Consider the following 18,409-nt stretch of genomic DNA (forward strand, 5'->3'; position numbering starts at 1 on the left):
AGGGGGCTGGGAGGTCAGGACAGTCACGGGGGGGCTGGAGGGCAGGACAGTCACGGGGGGGCAGGGAGGGCAGGACAGTCACGGGGGGTCTGGAGGTCAGGACAGCCACAGTTGGGCAGGGAGGTCAGGATGCATTCAGAGGCGGGCACATGGGGACAGGACACTGACCCTGGGTGGCACTTCTGAGGATCTGGGGAAGCAGCCCAGCAGTGACCGTCCCTCCTGTGCGGGGAGCGCTTGGCTCTGGGGCAGGGGTCCTAGGCTGTTCCCTGTGTCTGGCCCCTCCTCCTGGGGTCCTGCCCCTCCCCTGCACTCTCCTCGTCTCCTGGTACCCCAGGCCCGCACACCCACGGGACGGGCAGGCGGCCCAGCTTTTGGCCCTGGAGCCTCATGGGGCCGGTGCTCTGAGTCCCCACAAGGCGACGGTCCTGAGGGTCACAGCCCCTGGACCCTGCTCCTTGGCTGCCCTCCTGGGTGTGGACCCTCCTGTCCGTCTCGTTCACGGCGTGGAATTCTTTCATGCATTTTCCATTTCACCTGGAAGGAAGGCAGCCTCCTAATGAGGTGGGCCCACGGGAACCAGGCCCCATCTGGGTCACACAGTGGGGAGAACCAGTCGGCCTGGGTTCGCCCAGTGCAGCTGCGGGACCCTGTCCTGCCCAGCTCTAGAGGAGCAGCAGGCGCCTGGAGGTCCTGCACCCCCGGGCTGTGCGGGGAGCCCCATGAGCAGCAGGAAAGCAAGGGGAGGGGGTTGGGACGTTGGCCCCGGGCTCCTTGAGGACACGGCTGGGCTGAGCCAGAGACAGGTGGAGATCCGGGCAGGGATGTGCGCATGTGCGAACCAGCAGGTATGGGCCCATTGCTGTGTCTGTGTGTGCACGTGTGTGTGTGCACCTGTGTGTGTCATCATAAGTTCCTTGCCCATAGCTTTGGCCACACTTCCGAGGGGTGCATGACCCTCTGGACCGGACCATCTCTTCTGGCCAGGTCACCCTGGAGACCTGGCACCCTGAGGTCGCCCCCATCAGCCCAGGGCTTGGGACCCCCTGAGTCTGGAGCTCTCCTTGCTCTCTCCCTCAGCTCCTGACCTGGGCACCCCAGGAACAGAGAATTTAAGAGGAAATTCAAGATTCTTGGGTTGTGCGGATATGCCCAGAATCACACGGGAGAGCCACAAACTCTTGCTCCCAGAAATCATCCTTGACAGGTTCCACTGAAGTGCGCGCAGGGGCCTGGCTGGAGCTGCGGGGACGGCGGCTCTGGGGCAGCATCCATGAGGCCTGCAGGAGGCAGGTCAGAGGCTGAGCTGGACTGCACTGGCTGGGAGACGCATGGAGTGGGAATGACAGGACGTGGCCACTGAGCATCTGATCTCACGAAGGGGCTGGAGACAGATGGACCGTCAGATCCCAGCCTCCAGAGGCCAGGGAGCTTCCAGAGCAGCAAGACGTCTGTAGGGAAGTGATCATGTTCCTCTGAAGGAGAAATGGGAGAAATGCCCAGAAACCCCAATCACGAGGGGTGCTGGGGGAGTTGCAGACGACAGCCCATCCTAGATACTGCGTGGGCCTCCACCAGGCAACGAGTGAGGTCCACAGAGCCTTCTGGAACTTACAGCCCATCTCGGGGCTCACACAGCCACACGAGTGACAGCATCACACAGCGCCCAAGTCTTGGAGGGAGTGGCAGCTAAACCATGAGCTGGGGGGGTGGGGCTGGGCAAAGGGAGGAGGGAACATATTCACAGAGGGTGGAACAGAGTGTGCAAGAGCCCTGAGGAGAGGCAGGGGATGGCTCAACTGAGTGAGCACCCCTGAAGCTGATGCTAGAGGCGTGGGAATGTGGGGGGCTCGGTGAAGGTGATGACACTCCATCAGGAGCTCCTGGATCCAGTGTAGCCTGTGGATTTCATCTGAAAGTGATGGGAGCCCTTGGGAGGGGACATGAGTGGCAAGGTCCCTTGGCTGCGAGGCTGCCAGGAACACTCATGTCCCCCATGGGGCCACTCTCATCAAGGCCAGGCTGGCGGGAGGAGACCAAGGCCACATGGGCGGTCAGCCTCCAAGCAGCGGGGCAGCCAGGGGCCCAGGCCAGCTGCTCACCCGGAGGCGGGAGGGCCGTGGTCAGAGGGTGCTGGGTACTGAGTGCTGGGTGCTACCCGAATACTGCAGAGTCCTCCTGGAGGAGTCTCCTGAGAGCCGAGCGTGCAGTTCTGGGAACTGCCCAGGTGGTGGGCACAGCTGTGCTCCAGGAACTCATTCCTTGACAGAAAGCACACCCAAGCCCTAAATCCTTTTTAAAAAAAAGTCGAAAAACACACAGGAGCTGAAAATGAGAAGAATTCTGCTGAAACGGCCAGTGCACCGCCAAAGGACGGCCTCCCTGAAGGCCACACGGAGGGCTCTGGGCAAGCCAGCAGGACTCTGCCTGAGGGTGCCCTTGCCTACAGCCACCACCCCTCTGAGCCTGGCACTATCAGCCCTGCTCACGTGCCAGGTTCCCGGCTGTTGGCATCATGAGGCCCACTGTGTTGGAGGGTGAGGTGCCACCTGGCCTTGCCGTCCTGGGATCCACTGTCTCCCATGGGCATAGGGAGACCAGCTTCCAGCAGCATCGCCCACTGTCAGCAGGGCCACGGAGAGGACACTAGAGCCTGTCACCTCGGGAGTGTCCCCTTGGGCAGCCAGGGTGGGTTCTGGGGTCGCAGGTGACAGCCCGCACGGCACCTCTGGGTCTTCCTCAGCCCTGGGAGGGGTCCAGCATCTGAGTTCTTGGGGGTGGGTCCTGATGAGAGGATGGGGGAAGGGCAGGACTGTGTGCCTGGGCCTGGGCTGTGTGATCCTGAGCTGGGCTCCGCCTGCATCGCTCGCAGGCGATGGTCACTGTGCTCGTTTGGTCTCGGCAGACCCTGGACCCGCCCTCGCAGACTAAGGAGCAAGCACGACCAGGCTGTGGGGTCCCCGAAGGACACTAATGAGACGCACCTGTGGAAGTCCAGCGGGCCCTTCAGGCGGGGTCCTGAGTCCTGCCCACGTCCGCCCTCTCTGGGGTTAAGATGCAGACGGTGGAAGCAGGACGCTGAACCTCTCAGGTGAAATGTCCCCACCGTTTCTGTACAGTTTGGGCCCCTCCATCCCTGGTGTCCTGTGATAGGAGGACCCGGGTGCCACCAAGCAGCCATCCTGGGGATGTCATTGCCCATCACTGTGCAGGAGCAGCTGGGATGTTTTCCTTCTGTAGGGACAAATATTTGCATTTGAGTAAAATCCTTCAGGTTGAAAGCGAGAAAGACCCCCAAGACCTGCTTGTTTGCTCAGCAGCCACCCCCAGCTTTCCCTTCACCTTCAAAAGCGATAATTCTGTTTGCTTCGGTCTCAGCAGCTCCAGCTTCCTGCGGACGTCCGGCTGCTCCCATGTCGTTGCTGACTTCTTCCTCTCTGATGGGGATGCCCGGAGAGCGGGCTTCCCTGTACAGCCTGACCGGACTGCGGAAACCGCTGGGGCCCATCTGTCGCCAGGGTGCTGGTGACCTGTGAGCGAGGTCCAGCCCCGCCACCACCGAGGCCTGGGAGAGAGGCAGGCCTGGCTCAGGGTATTGAGTCGCAGCATTGAAGGCACAAAATACACCTCAAGTTTTGTTTTTTAAAGATTGGCACCTGAGCTAACAACTGTTGCCAATCTTTTTTTTCTTCTTCTTCTCCCGCAAGCCCCCCAGTACATAATTGTATATTCTAGTTGTGGGTCCTTCTAGTTGTGGCATGTGGGACACCGCCTCAGCATGGCCTGATGAGCGGTGCCATGTCCGAGCCCAGGATCCGAACCTGCGGGACCCTGGTCCACCGAAGCCGAGTGTGCAAACTTAACCACTCAGCTATGGGGCCGGCCCCAGACCTCGAGGTTTTAAAGATAGGATCAGCCGCGAAAAGTACTACAGCAGGGCTGTCGGGAGAGGACAGGTCGCGGGGGGTGGGCATCTGCCGTGGAACGGGCCTCGTGTGGTCATGGCTCCCCAGGCCGGGAAGCTCGCTGCACGGATTCTGTGGGAGCGGCTTTGATAACCAGGCAGGAAGCGGACAGAAACAGAGTCTCCAAGGTGCAGTGGCAGCTGGCTGAGCAATGCTGGCGTGATCTGGAGAAATAAGGCTCTTTCCTACGAGGGGCCCACAGGGAGGTAGGCGAGGAGAGGCTGCTGTTGGCCGGGAGGCTTGCCCGGGCGTGGAGGAACCCACCGGCAGGGTGGCCGAGCTTGGGAGGAGCGCGGGGTGTGAGCGAGCCTGGAGAGCACACCTCGCCTTGCATACAGGTTAGGAAGGGCTTGGCATGGTTTGGGGACGCTCGGTCCCCACGGATGCACGGCAGGTAGGTGTATTCATTTGTGGGAGTCTATTTCTGGCTCTCTGTCCCCCTGATCCATGAGTTTGTGCGTCTGCAAAGACCAGAAGGGCTTGACTACCGTAGCTGCAAATAAGATCTGAAATCTGATAGACTGATTCCTCCCATCTTATTTTTTTCAAAATTTTTTGAGCTATTTTGCTTCTTTTGCCTTTCCCTATAAATCCTAGAGTAATCTTGTCTATGTCCACAAAAAATCTTGCTGAGGGGGCGGGCCCCGTGGCCGAGTGGTTAAGTTCACACTCCGCTTCAGTGGTCCTGGGTTTTACTGGTTGGTGTCCTGGGCGCGGATGTGGCACCGCTCATCAGGCCACACTGAGGTGGCGTCCCACATGCCACAGCCAGAGGGACCTACAGCTGGAATATGCAACTGTGCACTGGGGGACTGTGGGGAGAATAAAAAAAAAAGATTGGCAAAGGATGTTAGCTCAGATGCCAGTCTTTTAAAAAAACCAAACAAAATCTTGCTGGAATTTGACAGGAATTGGATTTGAGGAGAACTGACGTCTTCACCGTGTTACGGACGCTGTCAGTCTCTCCATTTGTTTCAATCTTCCTTGATTTCTTCTATCAGCATTGTATAGTTTTCAGCATTCAGATCCTGTACGTTTCGTTAGATTTACACCTAAGTATTCCACTTTTTGTTTTTAGAATGATTATAAATGGTATTGCATTTTTAATTTCAGTGTCCACATGTCCATTGCTAGTATATAAAAATGCAACTGATTTTTACACGTCTATCTTTTATCCTGCCACCTTGGTGAACTCACTTATTAGTTCTAGGGATTTTTTTGTAGATTCCTTGAGATTTTCTACATAGACAATCTTGCCATCTGAAAATAGAGATGCTTTTGTTTCTTCCTGTTTTTTCTTTTTTTTTGGTGAGCAAGTTTGGCCCTGAGCTAACATCTGTTGCCAATCTTCCCCTGTTTTGTATGTGGGATGCCTCCACAGCATGGCTTGATGAGCGACGTGTAGGTCCTGCCTGGGTTCCAAACCTGCGAACCCCTGGGCCACTGAAGTGGAGCATGCAAACTTAACCATTAGGCCACCGGCTGGCCCTCTTTCGTCCCTTCAGAGCTGTATGCCTTTTGTTATCTTTTCTTGCCTTGCTGTCCTGGCTGGAACACCCTGCACCATGGTGAGTGAGAGTGGAAGCAGGTCCTTGCCGTCTTCTTGATCCTTCATCATTGATGAAAACGTTCATCACCCCCCACTGAGTACAGTGTTAATTCTAGGGTTTTGTCGACGCCCTTATCAAATTGAGGGAGCTCCCTGCACTCTTATTTTCTGAGGGTTTTTTTTTTTATCATGAACAGGTGTTGAATTTTGTCAAATGCTTTTCCCACATTGATATGATGATATGATTTTCTTTGTCATCCTGATAATCCAGTGAGCTGCACTCTTTAATTTTCAAGTGTTGAACCAGCCTTGCGTACCTGGCACAAACCCTACTTGGCTATGGTGTAGAATTCTTTTTATATAGTGCTGAAATCTATTTGATAATATTTTGTTAAGGATTGTTGCATCTATGTTGACGAGGAACATTAGTTTGCAGTTTTCCTTTTTTTTAAAAAGAAAAGTCTTTTTATTGTTTTGATATCAGAGCAATATTAGCTTCATAAAATGAGTTAGGACGTGTTCCCTCCTCTCTTTTCTGCAGGAGCTTGCGCCACGTTCATGCTAATTCTTCTTTAACCATGTGTTGTGATTCTCCTGAGAAATCACTTGGGCCCAGAAATGTCTCTTTGGGGAATTTTCAAGTTAGGAATTCCATTTTCTTGGTAGCTGTAGGGCTATCACACTGCCTCGTTCACGTTGGACGGGTCGAGGTAGTTTGTGCGTGTTGAGAAATTGGTCCACTTCACCTACGTTGTCAAATTCGAGTCTGTTGAGTTGTGCACGATTTTCTCTCACTGTCTTTTTGACGTCTGCAGGGTCTGCAATGACCCGCTGTCTCTCCTGACGTCAGTCATTTGTGTGTAGTCTCTTTGCCTTGCTAGTTGTGCTGGATGCCCCCTTCCCAGTGCTCACGCCATCACTTCTTCTGCTGTCCTCTGAGTGGACTGTGATGTTGGACAGGAGTGCTGGGAGGGTCGGCCTGGCCTGTTCTCCATCTCTGGGGAAAGCGTGCAGTCTCTTCCCATTACGTATGACGTTAGCTGTTGTTTTTTTAAAATCTATTATCAGCTTAAGGATGTCCCTTCTACTTCTTCCTGGCTCCCGTCTGCTTGAGTGACAACTTCTGGCTGAGCAGGGAGGCGATGCGTGTGTCTGTGAGGACAGAGCATTGACTGGGCGTTCCAAGGCCCTTGGAACGTCCGTGTTTTCCCTCTGACATGGTGACCAGCAACCTCACAGGGGCGGCTGTTTCATCACTGGATCCTCAGTGACCATGAGTGCAGACACCCCTGCTAAGTTGCAAAAGAAATTTTGCATAAACAAGAAATAAGTCTTTGATGTTTTCAGCCTCTGGGGTTTCAGAGTTGCTCATGACGCAACGTAAGCCAGTTTACGTCGGTCGAGTGACGCTCCTGATACGGAAGGAGTTTGCCTCACGAGCGGGATGTGATGTTGTTGAAATATACTTCTTAAAAACTCAATTAAAGATGCTTATATGGGTGTGTCTCCCTTAATCTGTTAAGGTGGTAAATTTTTAATATATTCCCTAATATGCAGACATCCTTAATTTTCTGGGTTACATCCTGATGTGTTGAATACGCTGTTAGATTCAACCCACTAATACATTACGTAGATAGCTGTGTCTGTATTCAAAATGTGACGGCATCCTCTTCCCTCTTCCCGCATCACCCTCGTCCGGCTTTGTTACCATTTACATGTTGCTTTGTTATCTCTGTGCTGACAACCCTGGAGCAGACTGTGTGAGCCAGAGACCATCTGGCAGGGGTGCCAGGTCCCCATGTGTAGACTGAGAAGGTCTGGAACTCTTCCTCATTATCTGCAGTTACTGTTCTTTTAAAGCTTTCTTTTTCTGCCAATATTGGTAATTGATATTTTTCTAGAAATGTTTCCATTCCATCTATATTTTAGAACTGTCATATTATACGTATATCATTAGGTATATATAACATGTATATAACTATGCACATATACACACGAAAACGTATGTATGTATTGTTATAAACAAATTGTTCTTATTATTTAAAATCCCTGTGTCTGTTGCTATATACTTTTTTTCCTTTTGTGATGCTCAAAAGTGTGTGAAAAACAAGTTTCCTTCCCACCTGTGGCCTCTTTTGCCCAGCTCCTCTATCCAGGGGCAATCTCTTTACTCTGCGTTAGCCCAGAAAAGGCCGATGCACTTATAGGTATGCGAAGTTTCGTATCAAGTCTGCCTGGTCGCAATCGTCCTTAGGTTCCTGAAAGATGGGCCCGAGGGTCACGCGGGCTGCATTTTCAAAAGAGCGCCAAATTCGATGTGCAAGTAACTTATTTAAGTGTTAGTACCAATATTTATTAGGTTAAGCGACAGGTAATTTTTCATTTCTTGTCCTCTGTGAGGTTTTGGTGTTAACCAGGGAGCTGCCTCTGTAGCACTCCTGTCTCCTTCCGGAAAGTTTAAGAGCCTCTCGTAATGTGCGCTGATCCCTAAAGGTCACGAGGCCTGTGACACAGAAGCCCTGAATCCCAGCCCTGCTCTTCCTCCCCCTGAGCCGCCCCATAGGCTCCATCCCACACGCGTCGGCCAGGAAAGACTCAGGCAGAGAGAGCGCTCAGGTTTATTTCTTTACTGCTGAAGGAGGCATGGCTCAGAGCAGGAGATGGAGGCTGGGACCCGAGGTGCCTCGTCCCAGGAGGAGCGACGTCCAGCAGCCGCCTTGGTCTCTGTCCCTCCTGATTCCTCTGACAGGGAGGAGGGGCTGACGGCGTCTCTGCAGAGGGGCCGAGGCTCCCGGGCCCTGAAGTGAACAGGGGCTCCCCTGTGATTCCCAGGGAACCTGCTGGACCCTCGCCAGCCCCGCCCTGACTCGGGGGGCAGGACAACCCCTCCTTGGAAGAGGGAGCCCCCATCTCACCCTCTTCAGGCTGAGTGGCCGTCACTCCATGCCATCCTTCCTAGCCCTCCACCTTCACCCACCCCCTCTCCCCCCCAGAAGTAGTGGTGGGGACATAAGTGTGCGAGTGTGGCCAGGACACAGGTGACAACATCCCGGAGATGCCATTGCGAGAGAGCGGGCATGTGGCCAGCCTGTTTCCACAAGGGCCAGGAGGGACCCCAGTTCCAGCCATTCCCAAAGGGTGGTCCCCAGGCTGATTCAGGGGGTTCTGGGGCCCCACTGAGACCCCCATGTGCCCAGGACGTGGGGCCCGGTTGGTACGTTACCCCAGGAGGCGGACGGGCTGGAGCTCGCCTAGATGCGGCACCGCTCTGTGGGGAGAGGGAGAGCCGTGGGGAAGAGACGCGAGTCAGACAGGCGGCCCCGGGCCCAGGGGGCTCTGGCGGGGGCTGGGGGACCCCACCTCAGGGACTCTGCAGCCCCCAACTGCCTGTCACCCGCCTCCTGGGAGGCCTAGGGGGCCACCATGAGAGAAGATGTTCTCTGTGTTCGTGGCTTTCCGGTTGAGGAGGCGCAAGCCGAGGGAAAGCCTTGTCGTGGGCCGTGGAGGTGATCACCTGCCATCCGGGTCAGGTCCGGGACAATCTGGACACGCCCAGGCAGAGGCTGGAGGGCTCTGCGGAATTTCTCCATGATCTCCTCATCGACCATCTGGGTCCTGGCTGTGGGGGTGGGGGGGTCAGTCCCTGGGCTGTGGGGGCTTTGATGAGAACTCAGGGGGCTGGGGGCTCCCTGCTGGAGAGCATGGGAAGGACAAGCCAACGTCCTGAGGTCGGCAGAGCTTGATCCAGCCCAACCTCCCAGGGTGGTCTCCAGGGTTCAGCCTACTGGACTTCCAGGGTCCCTGCCTCCCCACTCGGCCCAGGCCCCCTCCTCCTCCCCGGGCAGCGCTGGAGGGTTGCATGGTCACAGGAAGAAAAGTGCCCCTGCCCCCAGGCTGTGTGGTCTCCTTCACCCAGGCTGGCTGATTTATGGGCCAGGGAGACCTCCCCAGCCCAACGCCATGGTCAACTCGGACCCTGGGACACTCAGCGGCACCGCTTCTGTGACAGTGACAATGCCACCATACATTTGCTTTCGGGACTTTATAGTTTAAGGCCATTTTTGTGTCTGACTTCCTGTTTGGTGAAATAATTGAAACTCTCCGTGAACAAAGCCTGTTGGATTCATAGCAACCCATTGGCCTCATGGAGATTGTCAAACCAACCACAGGAGCCTGCGTGTCTGCTCTGCATCACCAGCCACCCACAGTCCAGCAAGACACCACCTTTCCCAGCATCCCACCACCCTCATCCGCCAGGGCACAGGCCCCCTCGCCCGGCCCCTGCCTCCTTCCCGCGAGGACCCAGCAGCCACATCTCAGCACAGAAGCCTGGGGCTTGGCGCGTACCCAGGTACTGGCAGACCAGGCTCTGCCCGGGTGTGGCCGCGTTCTTCATGCAGAGGAACAGGTAGTTCTTGTAGTCGGTGTCAAGCGCAAAGACCGTGTCCTCATCCAGGTCTGGAGGAGGGACCAGGACGGGAGCGGAAATGAGAGGCGGGTTCTCCCCTCTGGCAGGAGGCGGGTGCTGGGCAGCAGCCTGCACGACCCTCGGGCTCCTCTTGCCGAGGACTCGGCGGGAGCTGCTCCTGCACCCGGCACAGCCCGGGCTTTCCCCGCAGTGGTCCCGGACAGAGGGCTGGAAGCCCTTGCGTTGTCCGTGGATCTCGCCAGGGCTGTTCCACCGCCTCCTGGACTCGGGCTCACTCATCACTCGACCCATGACCCCCACCCGAGTCTCGGGACCCAGAGTGGTTGAGAAATGAGGTCTCCACACTGATCTCGGGTGAGACCGGGTGCCACCAAGTGAGGGAGGAGAAGAGGATGGTCCTCAGACAGGGTCACATTTGAGGGGCGGAGTGGCCCTGGAGCCGTGGGAACCGGAGGAGCGAGACAGGGCTGCCTGACGGAGGCCAGCGGGCACTGGCAGCACGGCAGAGTCTCCTGGGCGGCTGCAGAGGCAGTGACAGCATCTCGACTCCACTGCGACGGATCACGCCAGGCTCAGGGTGGATGCCCTGGCGTCCGTGTCAGTGGTTGTCCTGTGCAGCCTTGGGTCACAGTCGGCCTGGAGGGCTGGCCAAGGGCGGGGAAAGCAGGACACGGCCCAGGCTGTCTGGAGGGGGACATCCCCCCCAACACCCACGGTGCTTTCTTCTCTTGGATTGAGGGAGGAACGAGAGGATGAGTGAATGAATCCTGGGCCCAGGAGGTGGAGGGTATGACAGGATGGGTCAAGGGGGCTGCCCTGACCCTTGGGGATTAGGCAGTGGCTCTCAGCTCCCCGCAGGTGGCCTGGGAGGCAGTGCAGAGGGCAAGCGGGCAGGACCACACAGATGCTTCCTGAGGTCAGCCCAAGGGACCCGAGGACCCAGCCTGGAGAGAGAGAACTCGGTTGCCTTCGGGAGTTGGACCAGCCCAGCAGGGAACTGCTTGCCATCGCTGGCTCTGCGGCACCAGAGGGAGGGGCGAGGACGGCAGTGGAAGCTGGTTCTTGATGGTGTTGCCACCGTCACCGCCCATGCCTCAGTATCCTCGGGCCAGAGCCCCACCCCACTGCACCTGTGCTCAGAGCCCCGGGAGCCTCCTGCACTTACAGTTGATCTTGAACTCCGCTGGGCTCTCAGTCTTTTCTGCAAAGATCTTCTTCTCAGCACACCCTTTGTTCTCCCTGGAAGGCAGTGGATTCTGTGAGCCCCCGGCATGGACACCATTCTGATAAAGTCAGACTGTAGGCTGGAGCAGAAGTCTGGCTGCAGGAGGGGCTCCCACGGGAGATGGCCGGCCCCCTGGGCCTAGGCTGCACCCACTGTCACCTCTAACAGCTGGCAGGTGACCAGGTTGGATGGGGCCGTGAGAAGTCAGATGGAGCCAGAGAGAAACCAGCTGGGAGTGCCCTCACCCACGGCAGGGACAATGACCCACATTTGGCAGACAATCCTGGGGTTTGAGTCCTCATCTCCTCCACCACAGCCACCCGGCTCTCTCCTGCACCCCCCACCCTACTCTGGGGGCAGGCAGGGCTCATGGCAGGAACAGACCAGGCCCTGAGGACCTGTAGCATGCAGCTGACCAGCCGGTTTCCACTCGGTCTCCTCCCCACACCGTGCAACTGCTCTGTGTGGTCAGCCTGTTGGTCCAGAGCCCTGGCAGGGGCCCCAGGGACACCGGGAACCTCCGAGCCCCAAGCCCCATCCCTGGGGCACCATGCCCACTCACAGCATAGCCAGGTCCCATCAGGAGCCCCACCTGCCCACCCACCCCTCCTGGAGCCAGACCCTCACTGGCCTGCAGCCCGGGGGCACACCCACCCTTCACGCAGGATGATCTCCAGGTTGTCCTCGGGGGTGGGCCTCAGCTTCTCGATGTACACTCTCAGAGGGGCACTCTCGGAGTCCAGGAGGGAGATGTCGCTGGCCGCCATGGCCACGGAGTGCCACTTCCCCGCCACCTGAGGGGGTTCCTCAAGCTGCACTCCAGGGGCAGGAAGAGGACCCCAGCCCCACAGTGGACTCTCCGTCCCACCCCATCCCAGCCAGGCCAAGTCCTGCCCCTTCCCGATTTCCTCAGGATGGCCTGGGAAGGAATTGGGTTGCGGTTCTCAGAGCACACGTTGACCCCCTCCCTGGGCAGCCCTGGGACCCCTCCCCTGCTGGCCTCAGGAATGTTCTACCTAAACTCACTCTGAGCCCAGAGAAGGACCCAGAGGAGCCCACGACCGGGAGTGAGTGGGGAGTGGTTGCATCTTGGGGAGACATGGCTGGAGATGGAAAAATGTTGGGTGGCAGAGGGACCCTGATATGGGCTAAATAATGCCCCCCAAATTCTTATGTTGAAGTCCTGACCCCCAGGACCTTAGAACATGACCGCCTTTGGAGATGGGGTCTTTATCGAGGTGATTAAGGCAAAATGAGGTCGTTAGGGGCCCTGATCCCGTCCAACCGGTGAGCTTATGAGAAGAGGAGATCGGGACACAGACACGCACAGGATGACCACGTGAGGACACAGGGAGAAGACGCCGCCCACACGCCCAGGAGGGGACCTCGGGAGGAACCACCCTGGCGACGCCTGGATCTCAGACTCCAGCCCCCGGGAGGTGAGACAGTCTCTGACGTTCAAGCCACTCAGGCTGGCATACCTCTTAGGGCGGCCCCAGCAGACCAGCCAGGCCCCGACCTCACAGCCTCCTCTATCTCTTGTCCTCCTGAGGCCAGCTTCCCCACCCACCCCACAGCTCAGCCCACCCCAGCCACCCTCGAACCTCCTGGAGGTCCAGGTCCTGCATCGTCTGGGGGATGTTGGTGGCCTGGATGCCACACATGAGGGCCAAGCCCAGGGCAAGCAGGAGGCACTTCATGGCTGCGCTGTGGGTGCACTCTGAGCTCTGGAGAGTGTGGAGGCCGAGGCACAGGCTTGGCGCCCTATATAGGAGGGAGGCTGGAGAGGGGCCGCCCGCCAGCACTGTCCAGGCCCCCGCCATGCGGTTCCCGGAATCCCCGTGACTCATCTTCAGCCCTCGGCGGCTTCCTTGACTGGGACAATAGGAGGCCTTCTCCCCTCCGAGTGCAAACAGGAAGGTCCCTTGTGCCCCTGGGGCCTGGACAGGTCCTGGTAGGCCCCAGAAGAGAAGGGTCTGGGGTGCGGGTCCCAGCTGGCTGCCAGCGTCGGGGCACTTCCTGGATCAGGCTCTTAGACAACGACAGGTCAGAGCCAGCACTGAGGACAGCTGCATCCTGGAGGGTGGGGCTGTGGGTCAGCCCAGGGCTGGAGGGCCCCATGCCAGCCCAGGATCCGTGGACGTTGTGCCAGTGGTTGGCCGTCTGTCCCACATGGGGCACAGATCATTGGCACCACCCCACCCTCTCCTGCCCGCTGCCCTTCCTGGGGGCTCGCCCCAGCTTCAGTGCTGCCCGCCCCACCTGGCTGGGCAAGGCCTCCTTGAAAGGCTGTGGTCCCTTCCTGGTATTCCTTCTGTTTCTGTTTATACTCCTGCCTCTGGCATCGGCTCCTCCGAAACCTGAGGCCATGGCCTGGGGCTGATGGGGTCTCCTCTGTGGCCCCACCCCCTGTAGGACGAGGCAAGGGTGAAGTAGGACAGAGCGCCAAGGGTGGGCCCGGCTGTGGTGAGCACTGTGGAGTGTTTGTTGCTTGGTAAGACTAATAAGAACAACAACAGGACAACGTGATGGTCCTGGCCATCACAGGGTTGCCCAGAGGACGGATGGTCCGGGTGGGAAAGGGAGTCGGCCTTCAAGGGGTGCATGACAGGGGCAGCGCGGGCATGCTCCACGTGGGCAAGTGTGATGGAGACGTCCACAGTGTCGGAGTCTGTGCTCTGCCGGACGTTGAACTGTAAATCCCTCGACGCACCCCTGTGCCGCTGCGTCACAGCAAGCTGCCATCAACAACTGGGGGTCTGCAGGCGTGCTGGCGCCAGCAGGAGGGGATGGAGCCAGTCGCAGAAGAGCACATCTCGCTCATTCCACAATGACCAACAGCCCCCGTGGAGGGTGCACGTGCCCTGGGCCCATGCGAGGGTGTGTAGTGGCTCCCGCTTGACATCCCAAAGGTTTAATGGGCTCATCTCTGGGGAGGCGTGGGCACTGGGGTGGGAGACAGGAGCAAGGAGAGGGGAGGCTGCCTCCGAGGTGTCCAGGCCCCACTCCCAATGGAGGGGGGCCTTGGAGGGGCGGCCCCTGTCCCCCCATCCCCTGGTGTGTAGGGCCTTTCCACATGTCATCGTCAGCACCTCGGACAAAAGGTAAGGAGTCTCGTGGACGAGCTCTCGTCTGCCATCTGGCCTCTTGTTCTTTCCCAGAGAGGCCATTTGTTACTGTGCCACAAAGGAACCCACCTGCCGGGGAGACTGCAGACCCAGGCTGCCCCCGGCACCCTTTTTCAGGGGTGGGGATGGAGAAAGAAGGGGCAGCTCAGATGGCCCTAGTCCTCGTCCAGTCAGCCCACTCGGGCTGGTCCTCCTGCGGCAGCCGCGTGGCGACCGAGGCCCACAGACTCTGCTTCTTGGTGGGGCAGGTACCTGTCAGCGTGGACACTGCTCCACCTCAGGGTGGCTCTGCATCCCAGGACGCTGGGGCCTGGACCACAGATCCTGCATCTGTCGAAACTCTGCAGAAGGTTGAGGCAACGTGGGGCGGGGCAGGAAGGGAATGATGCCATTTGCTGCTCACCATTGGATCTGACACGACCGAGTGAAAAGGACTCCCAGCATCTGTGTTTCTCGAGCGTGTGCTGTCCAGTGGCCCTCCCAGCTCCCTTTTCTGCTTCATCTGCTTTTATTCCTGTGACAGTCCTCTAAGTTCGGTGTTCCCAGTTTTCAATTTCTAACATGAGCGAAAGGCAGCATGCTGGGTGGAATGGTGTCATCAAAAAGCTCATGTCCACCCAGAGCCAGAATGTGGTTTTATTTAGAAACAGGGTCTTTAAGGATGTAATTAGTTCAGATGAGGCAGACTGGAATGCGGGTGGCGCCTAGGCTAATATCTGATGTCCTCGTAAGAGAAAACAGGGGCACAGAGGGGACACGGCGGGAAGGCTGTGTGACGACAGAGGCAGGGACTGGAGCAATGCTTCTACAGGACAAGCAACACCAAGAATTGCCGGCGCCTGATCATCTGGGAAATGCAAATCAAAACTACACTAAGATATCACCTTACACCAGTTAGAATGACAAAAATATCTAAAACTAATAGCAACAAATGTTGGAGAGGTTGCGGAGAAAAAGGAACCCTCATACACTGCTGGTGGGAATGCAAACTGGTGCAGCCACTATGGAAAACAGTATGGAGATTCCTCAAAAAACTAAAAATAGAACTACCATACGATCCAGCCATCCCACTACTGGGTATTTATCCAAAGAGCTTGAAGTCAGCAATCCCAAAAGTCCTGTGCACCCCAATGTTTATTGCAGCACTGTTTACAATAGCCAAGACGTGGAAGCAACCTAAGTGCCCATCAATAGACGAATGGATAAAGAAGATGTGGTACATATATACAATGGAATACTACTCAGCTGCAAAACAGAACCAAATCATTCCATTTGCAATAACATGGATGGACCTTGAGAGAATTGTTGAGTGAAATAAGCCAGCGAGAGAAGGATAATCTGTGTATGACTCCACTCATATGAGGAATTTAAAATTATGGACTAAGAACAGTTTAGTGGATACCAGGGGAAAGGTGGGGTGGGGGGTGGGCACAAAGGGTGAAGTGGTGCACCTACAACATGACTGACAAACATTAATGTACAATTGAAATCTCACAAGATTGTAACCTATCAATAACTCAATTAAAAAAAAAAAAAAAGAATTGCCGGAGCCTGCAGAGCTGGAAGAGGCGAGGACCCTCCCCAGAACCTGTGGAGGGAGTGCAGCCCTGGGACACCCTGCCTGGGGTCTTCCAGCCTCAGAGCTAGGAGAGGACGCACCTCGACAGCAAAAGCCCACCCTCCGCTGCCACGGGCGGTCCAGGACGCTAGCCCGGGCAGCTTAGCCAGGCGTCCACGGCAGCCCAGGTGTTCAACGCCAGAGGCCGTCCTCTCCAGCCCTGCTTGGTGTTCTGGAAGGGCCGCAGGGCAGAGGCAGTCAGCCTGTGGACGTGCTGGTTTCTGACAAGCTTGGGAAATGCCAGACCCACCAACTGCAGGCTATCTGTCCTGCTGGCCTTCTCAGACTTTCCGTGCGTTCCTGTGAATGGTGACCACAAAGCACGCTTTCAGGGCACATCTATTCATAATTTCCAGGGACGATGTTTCCCAGAATACCATTAAAGGACAAAAAAGCAACCCTTGGCCTCAGGCAGTTGGCGCCGGGCAGCGGGAGGAAGGACTCGCTGCCCCAGTGAGTGGGACCTGGGAGGAGACCTGGGCCCTGACAAACACTTGGCCCCTCCTCACCTGCCAGGACCCCCACGCTTTAGGATGAGGTCAGGGGTCAGGCCTGTAATTGCAGAAGCAGGAAATTACTTTTCTAGAATGAAATCCTGGGGCCGAGTGTGGTCAACGGGCTTTTGCACAGGTGAGAATGCAATGCCACTTCAATGCCCCACCCTGTACCCCCAGGACCCCCACGCTGCAGCCGAGCCTCAAACACTCCGGGGAGGAGCATGAGTTTACGAGCGCTAGTCTGAGTCTCGCTGGTCACAACCGTGGTGGCCAGAGCCACATGCCCCTAAGCGTGCAATCATGTGTTACCCGTCATCTGAAAGGCACTCCTTCTCCAGTGGACACTCCAGCCTGCACAGACCCTTGACAAACTTCTCCCTGACGCCACCATGGTGCCCCAGCAGCCCGACCCCCACCCCCACCCTCCCTGCATGCCTCCGTAGTGCTGGCCACAGAGGAGGTGCTCGCAATGTGTTTGCACTTACTGTCATTACTAACATCATTTTCATAGGCAATAAAATATAATATGACAAATACCCCTACATGTGCCAACAAACAGAGGAACTTTTAAAGGCCAAGTCACAGTTGCTGTGGAGGACAGGACGGATCCTCAAAAAAGTACACAGAATAACCGTATGATCCAGCAACCCCACTCCTGGACAGAGACCCCAAAGAACTGAAAGCAGGTCTTGAAGAAATATCTGTGCACTCATGTTCACGTCAGCATTATTCACAGCAGCCAAAAGGTGGAAGCAACCCAGGCGCCCACTGATGGAGGAATGGATAAACAAGCGTGCTCCATGCATACGACGGGTATTACTCAGCCTTAAAGAGGAAGGAGATCCTGACACACACGACGTGGATGAACTTGGAGGACATGATGCTCAGTGAAATGAGGCCAACACAAAAGGAGAAATCCTGTAGTGGTGAGGGTCCTGGAGGAGTCAACCCACAGAGACAGGAAGTGGGATGGTGGGATGGGGAGGGGACGGGGTGAATGTTTCATGGGGAGAGAGCTTCAGTCTGGGAGGATGAGAAAGTCCTGGAGACGAATGGTGGGGACGGCTGCACGACAATGAGAACGTGCTTAATGCCACTGAATCATATGCTTGAAAATGGTTAAGATGGTAAATGTTACGTGTACTTTACCACAATTTTTAAAAAGTCCAATCGCCACTGCAAACCACCCACTCCAGCGGACTCTCCATCCTTTGGCACGCACGGCTGCCCTCCTGACCACTTCTGCCAGGAGTCTGCTTCTCCAGAGGTGGATTCTTGAGTTCCTGAGGGTCTCACCCCTTGTTTCCCTGCTGAGCCCACCAGAGCCTCCCTGCTCATCTGTGCGCAGCCCAGCCTGCTCCTTTATCTAGAAAGTTCTTTCAACAGATACCTTCATGGCTCGTACCTCCCTCCGTCTGAGTCTCAACTACTCCACATAGAACGTCACCCTCCTTTTCCCTGGCCCGTCACTCACTTTCTTTCTAAGCCTCTCCTGACCTGGCATATGACCCAACCACAGCATATGTCACGCAGAACGAGGGTTACTCCTGTTCCTGCCAGATCTGGTGCTATTGGGCGTGGAGGACTGTGGAGACAAAGGCGTTGATGAGTGAGGACCAATGATAAATGCACGTTGCTTTGTGTTCTGTTCAGCCATGGGCCCATCACAGGACATGGAGAAGCTCCTTTGTTGCGCAACTCAATGCTCTGTCTTCGTGAATGTTGGTTATGAAGCGAACCAAGGGCGCAGCACGCCAGCCTGGCCTGTGGCCAGTGGGCCTCTGCCGCCAACAGTGAAGACCCAGGAGCTCAAAGAGGCACAGGTCGCCGTGCCGGATTCCATGTGAGATTTCCTTCTCAGTTTGGAAACATGGTCTGAAACAGGTTGAGGCACCAGAGCCATCTGCAGGCTCTGGAAGCACCTGTCACCCAGCCTTTGGTGGCCCAGGGGGCTGCCGCCCTGGAGCATGCCCTGCTTGGAGGCCCTCAGGACACATC

General features: G+C 56.6%; 1 protein-coding gene across 1 annotated transcript; it reads right to left on the bottom strand.

Moving 5' to 3' along the window:
• Positions 1–8,116: 8,116 nt before the first annotated feature.
• Positions 8,117–13,166, bottom strand: LOC139079646 (beta-lactoglobulin-1). The gene is made up of 7 exons (XM_070595759.1): positions 12,773–13,166; positions 11,823–11,962; positions 11,109–11,182; positions 9,862–9,972; positions 9,029–9,133; positions 8,738–8,782; positions 8,117–8,312 (listed from the first exon to the last, which is right to left on the bottom strand). The coding sequence occupies exons 1-6, from the start codon at positions 13,016–13,018 to the stop codon at positions 8,766–8,768; spliced, it is 693 nt and encodes a 230-aa protein (XP_070451860.1). The 5' UTR covers positions 13,019–13,166; the 3' UTR covers positions 8,117–8,312; positions 8,738–8,765.
• Between the last annotated feature and the right edge of the window lie 5,243 nt (positions 13,167–18,409).

This window comes from Equus przewalskii, chromosome 26 (genome assembly GCF_037783145.1).
Source record: "Equus przewalskii isolate Varuska chromosome 26, EquPr2, whole genome shotgun sequence".
NCBI classification, from domain to species: domain Eukaryota; kingdom Metazoa; phylum Chordata; class Mammalia; order Perissodactyla; family Equidae; genus Equus; species Equus przewalskii.

What these genes read in the sequence shown, in the direction of transcription:
- LOC139079646 (XM_070595759.1), bottom strand. Translation starts at nt 13,018, where the DNA reads ATGAGTCACGGGGATTCCGGGAACCGCATGGCGGGGGCCTGGACAGTG. An exon ending in AGCGGAGTTCAAGATCAACT is followed by an intron (nt 9,973 to 11,108) that starts GTAAGTGCAGGA and finishes TCCCTCCTCCAG; the next exon opens with ACCTGGATGAGGACACGGTC. An exon ending in CCTGGTCTGCCAGTACCTGG is followed by an intron (nt 9,134 to 9,861) that starts GTACGCGCCAAG and finishes CCACCCCCACAG; the next exon opens with CCAGGACCCAGATGGTCGAT.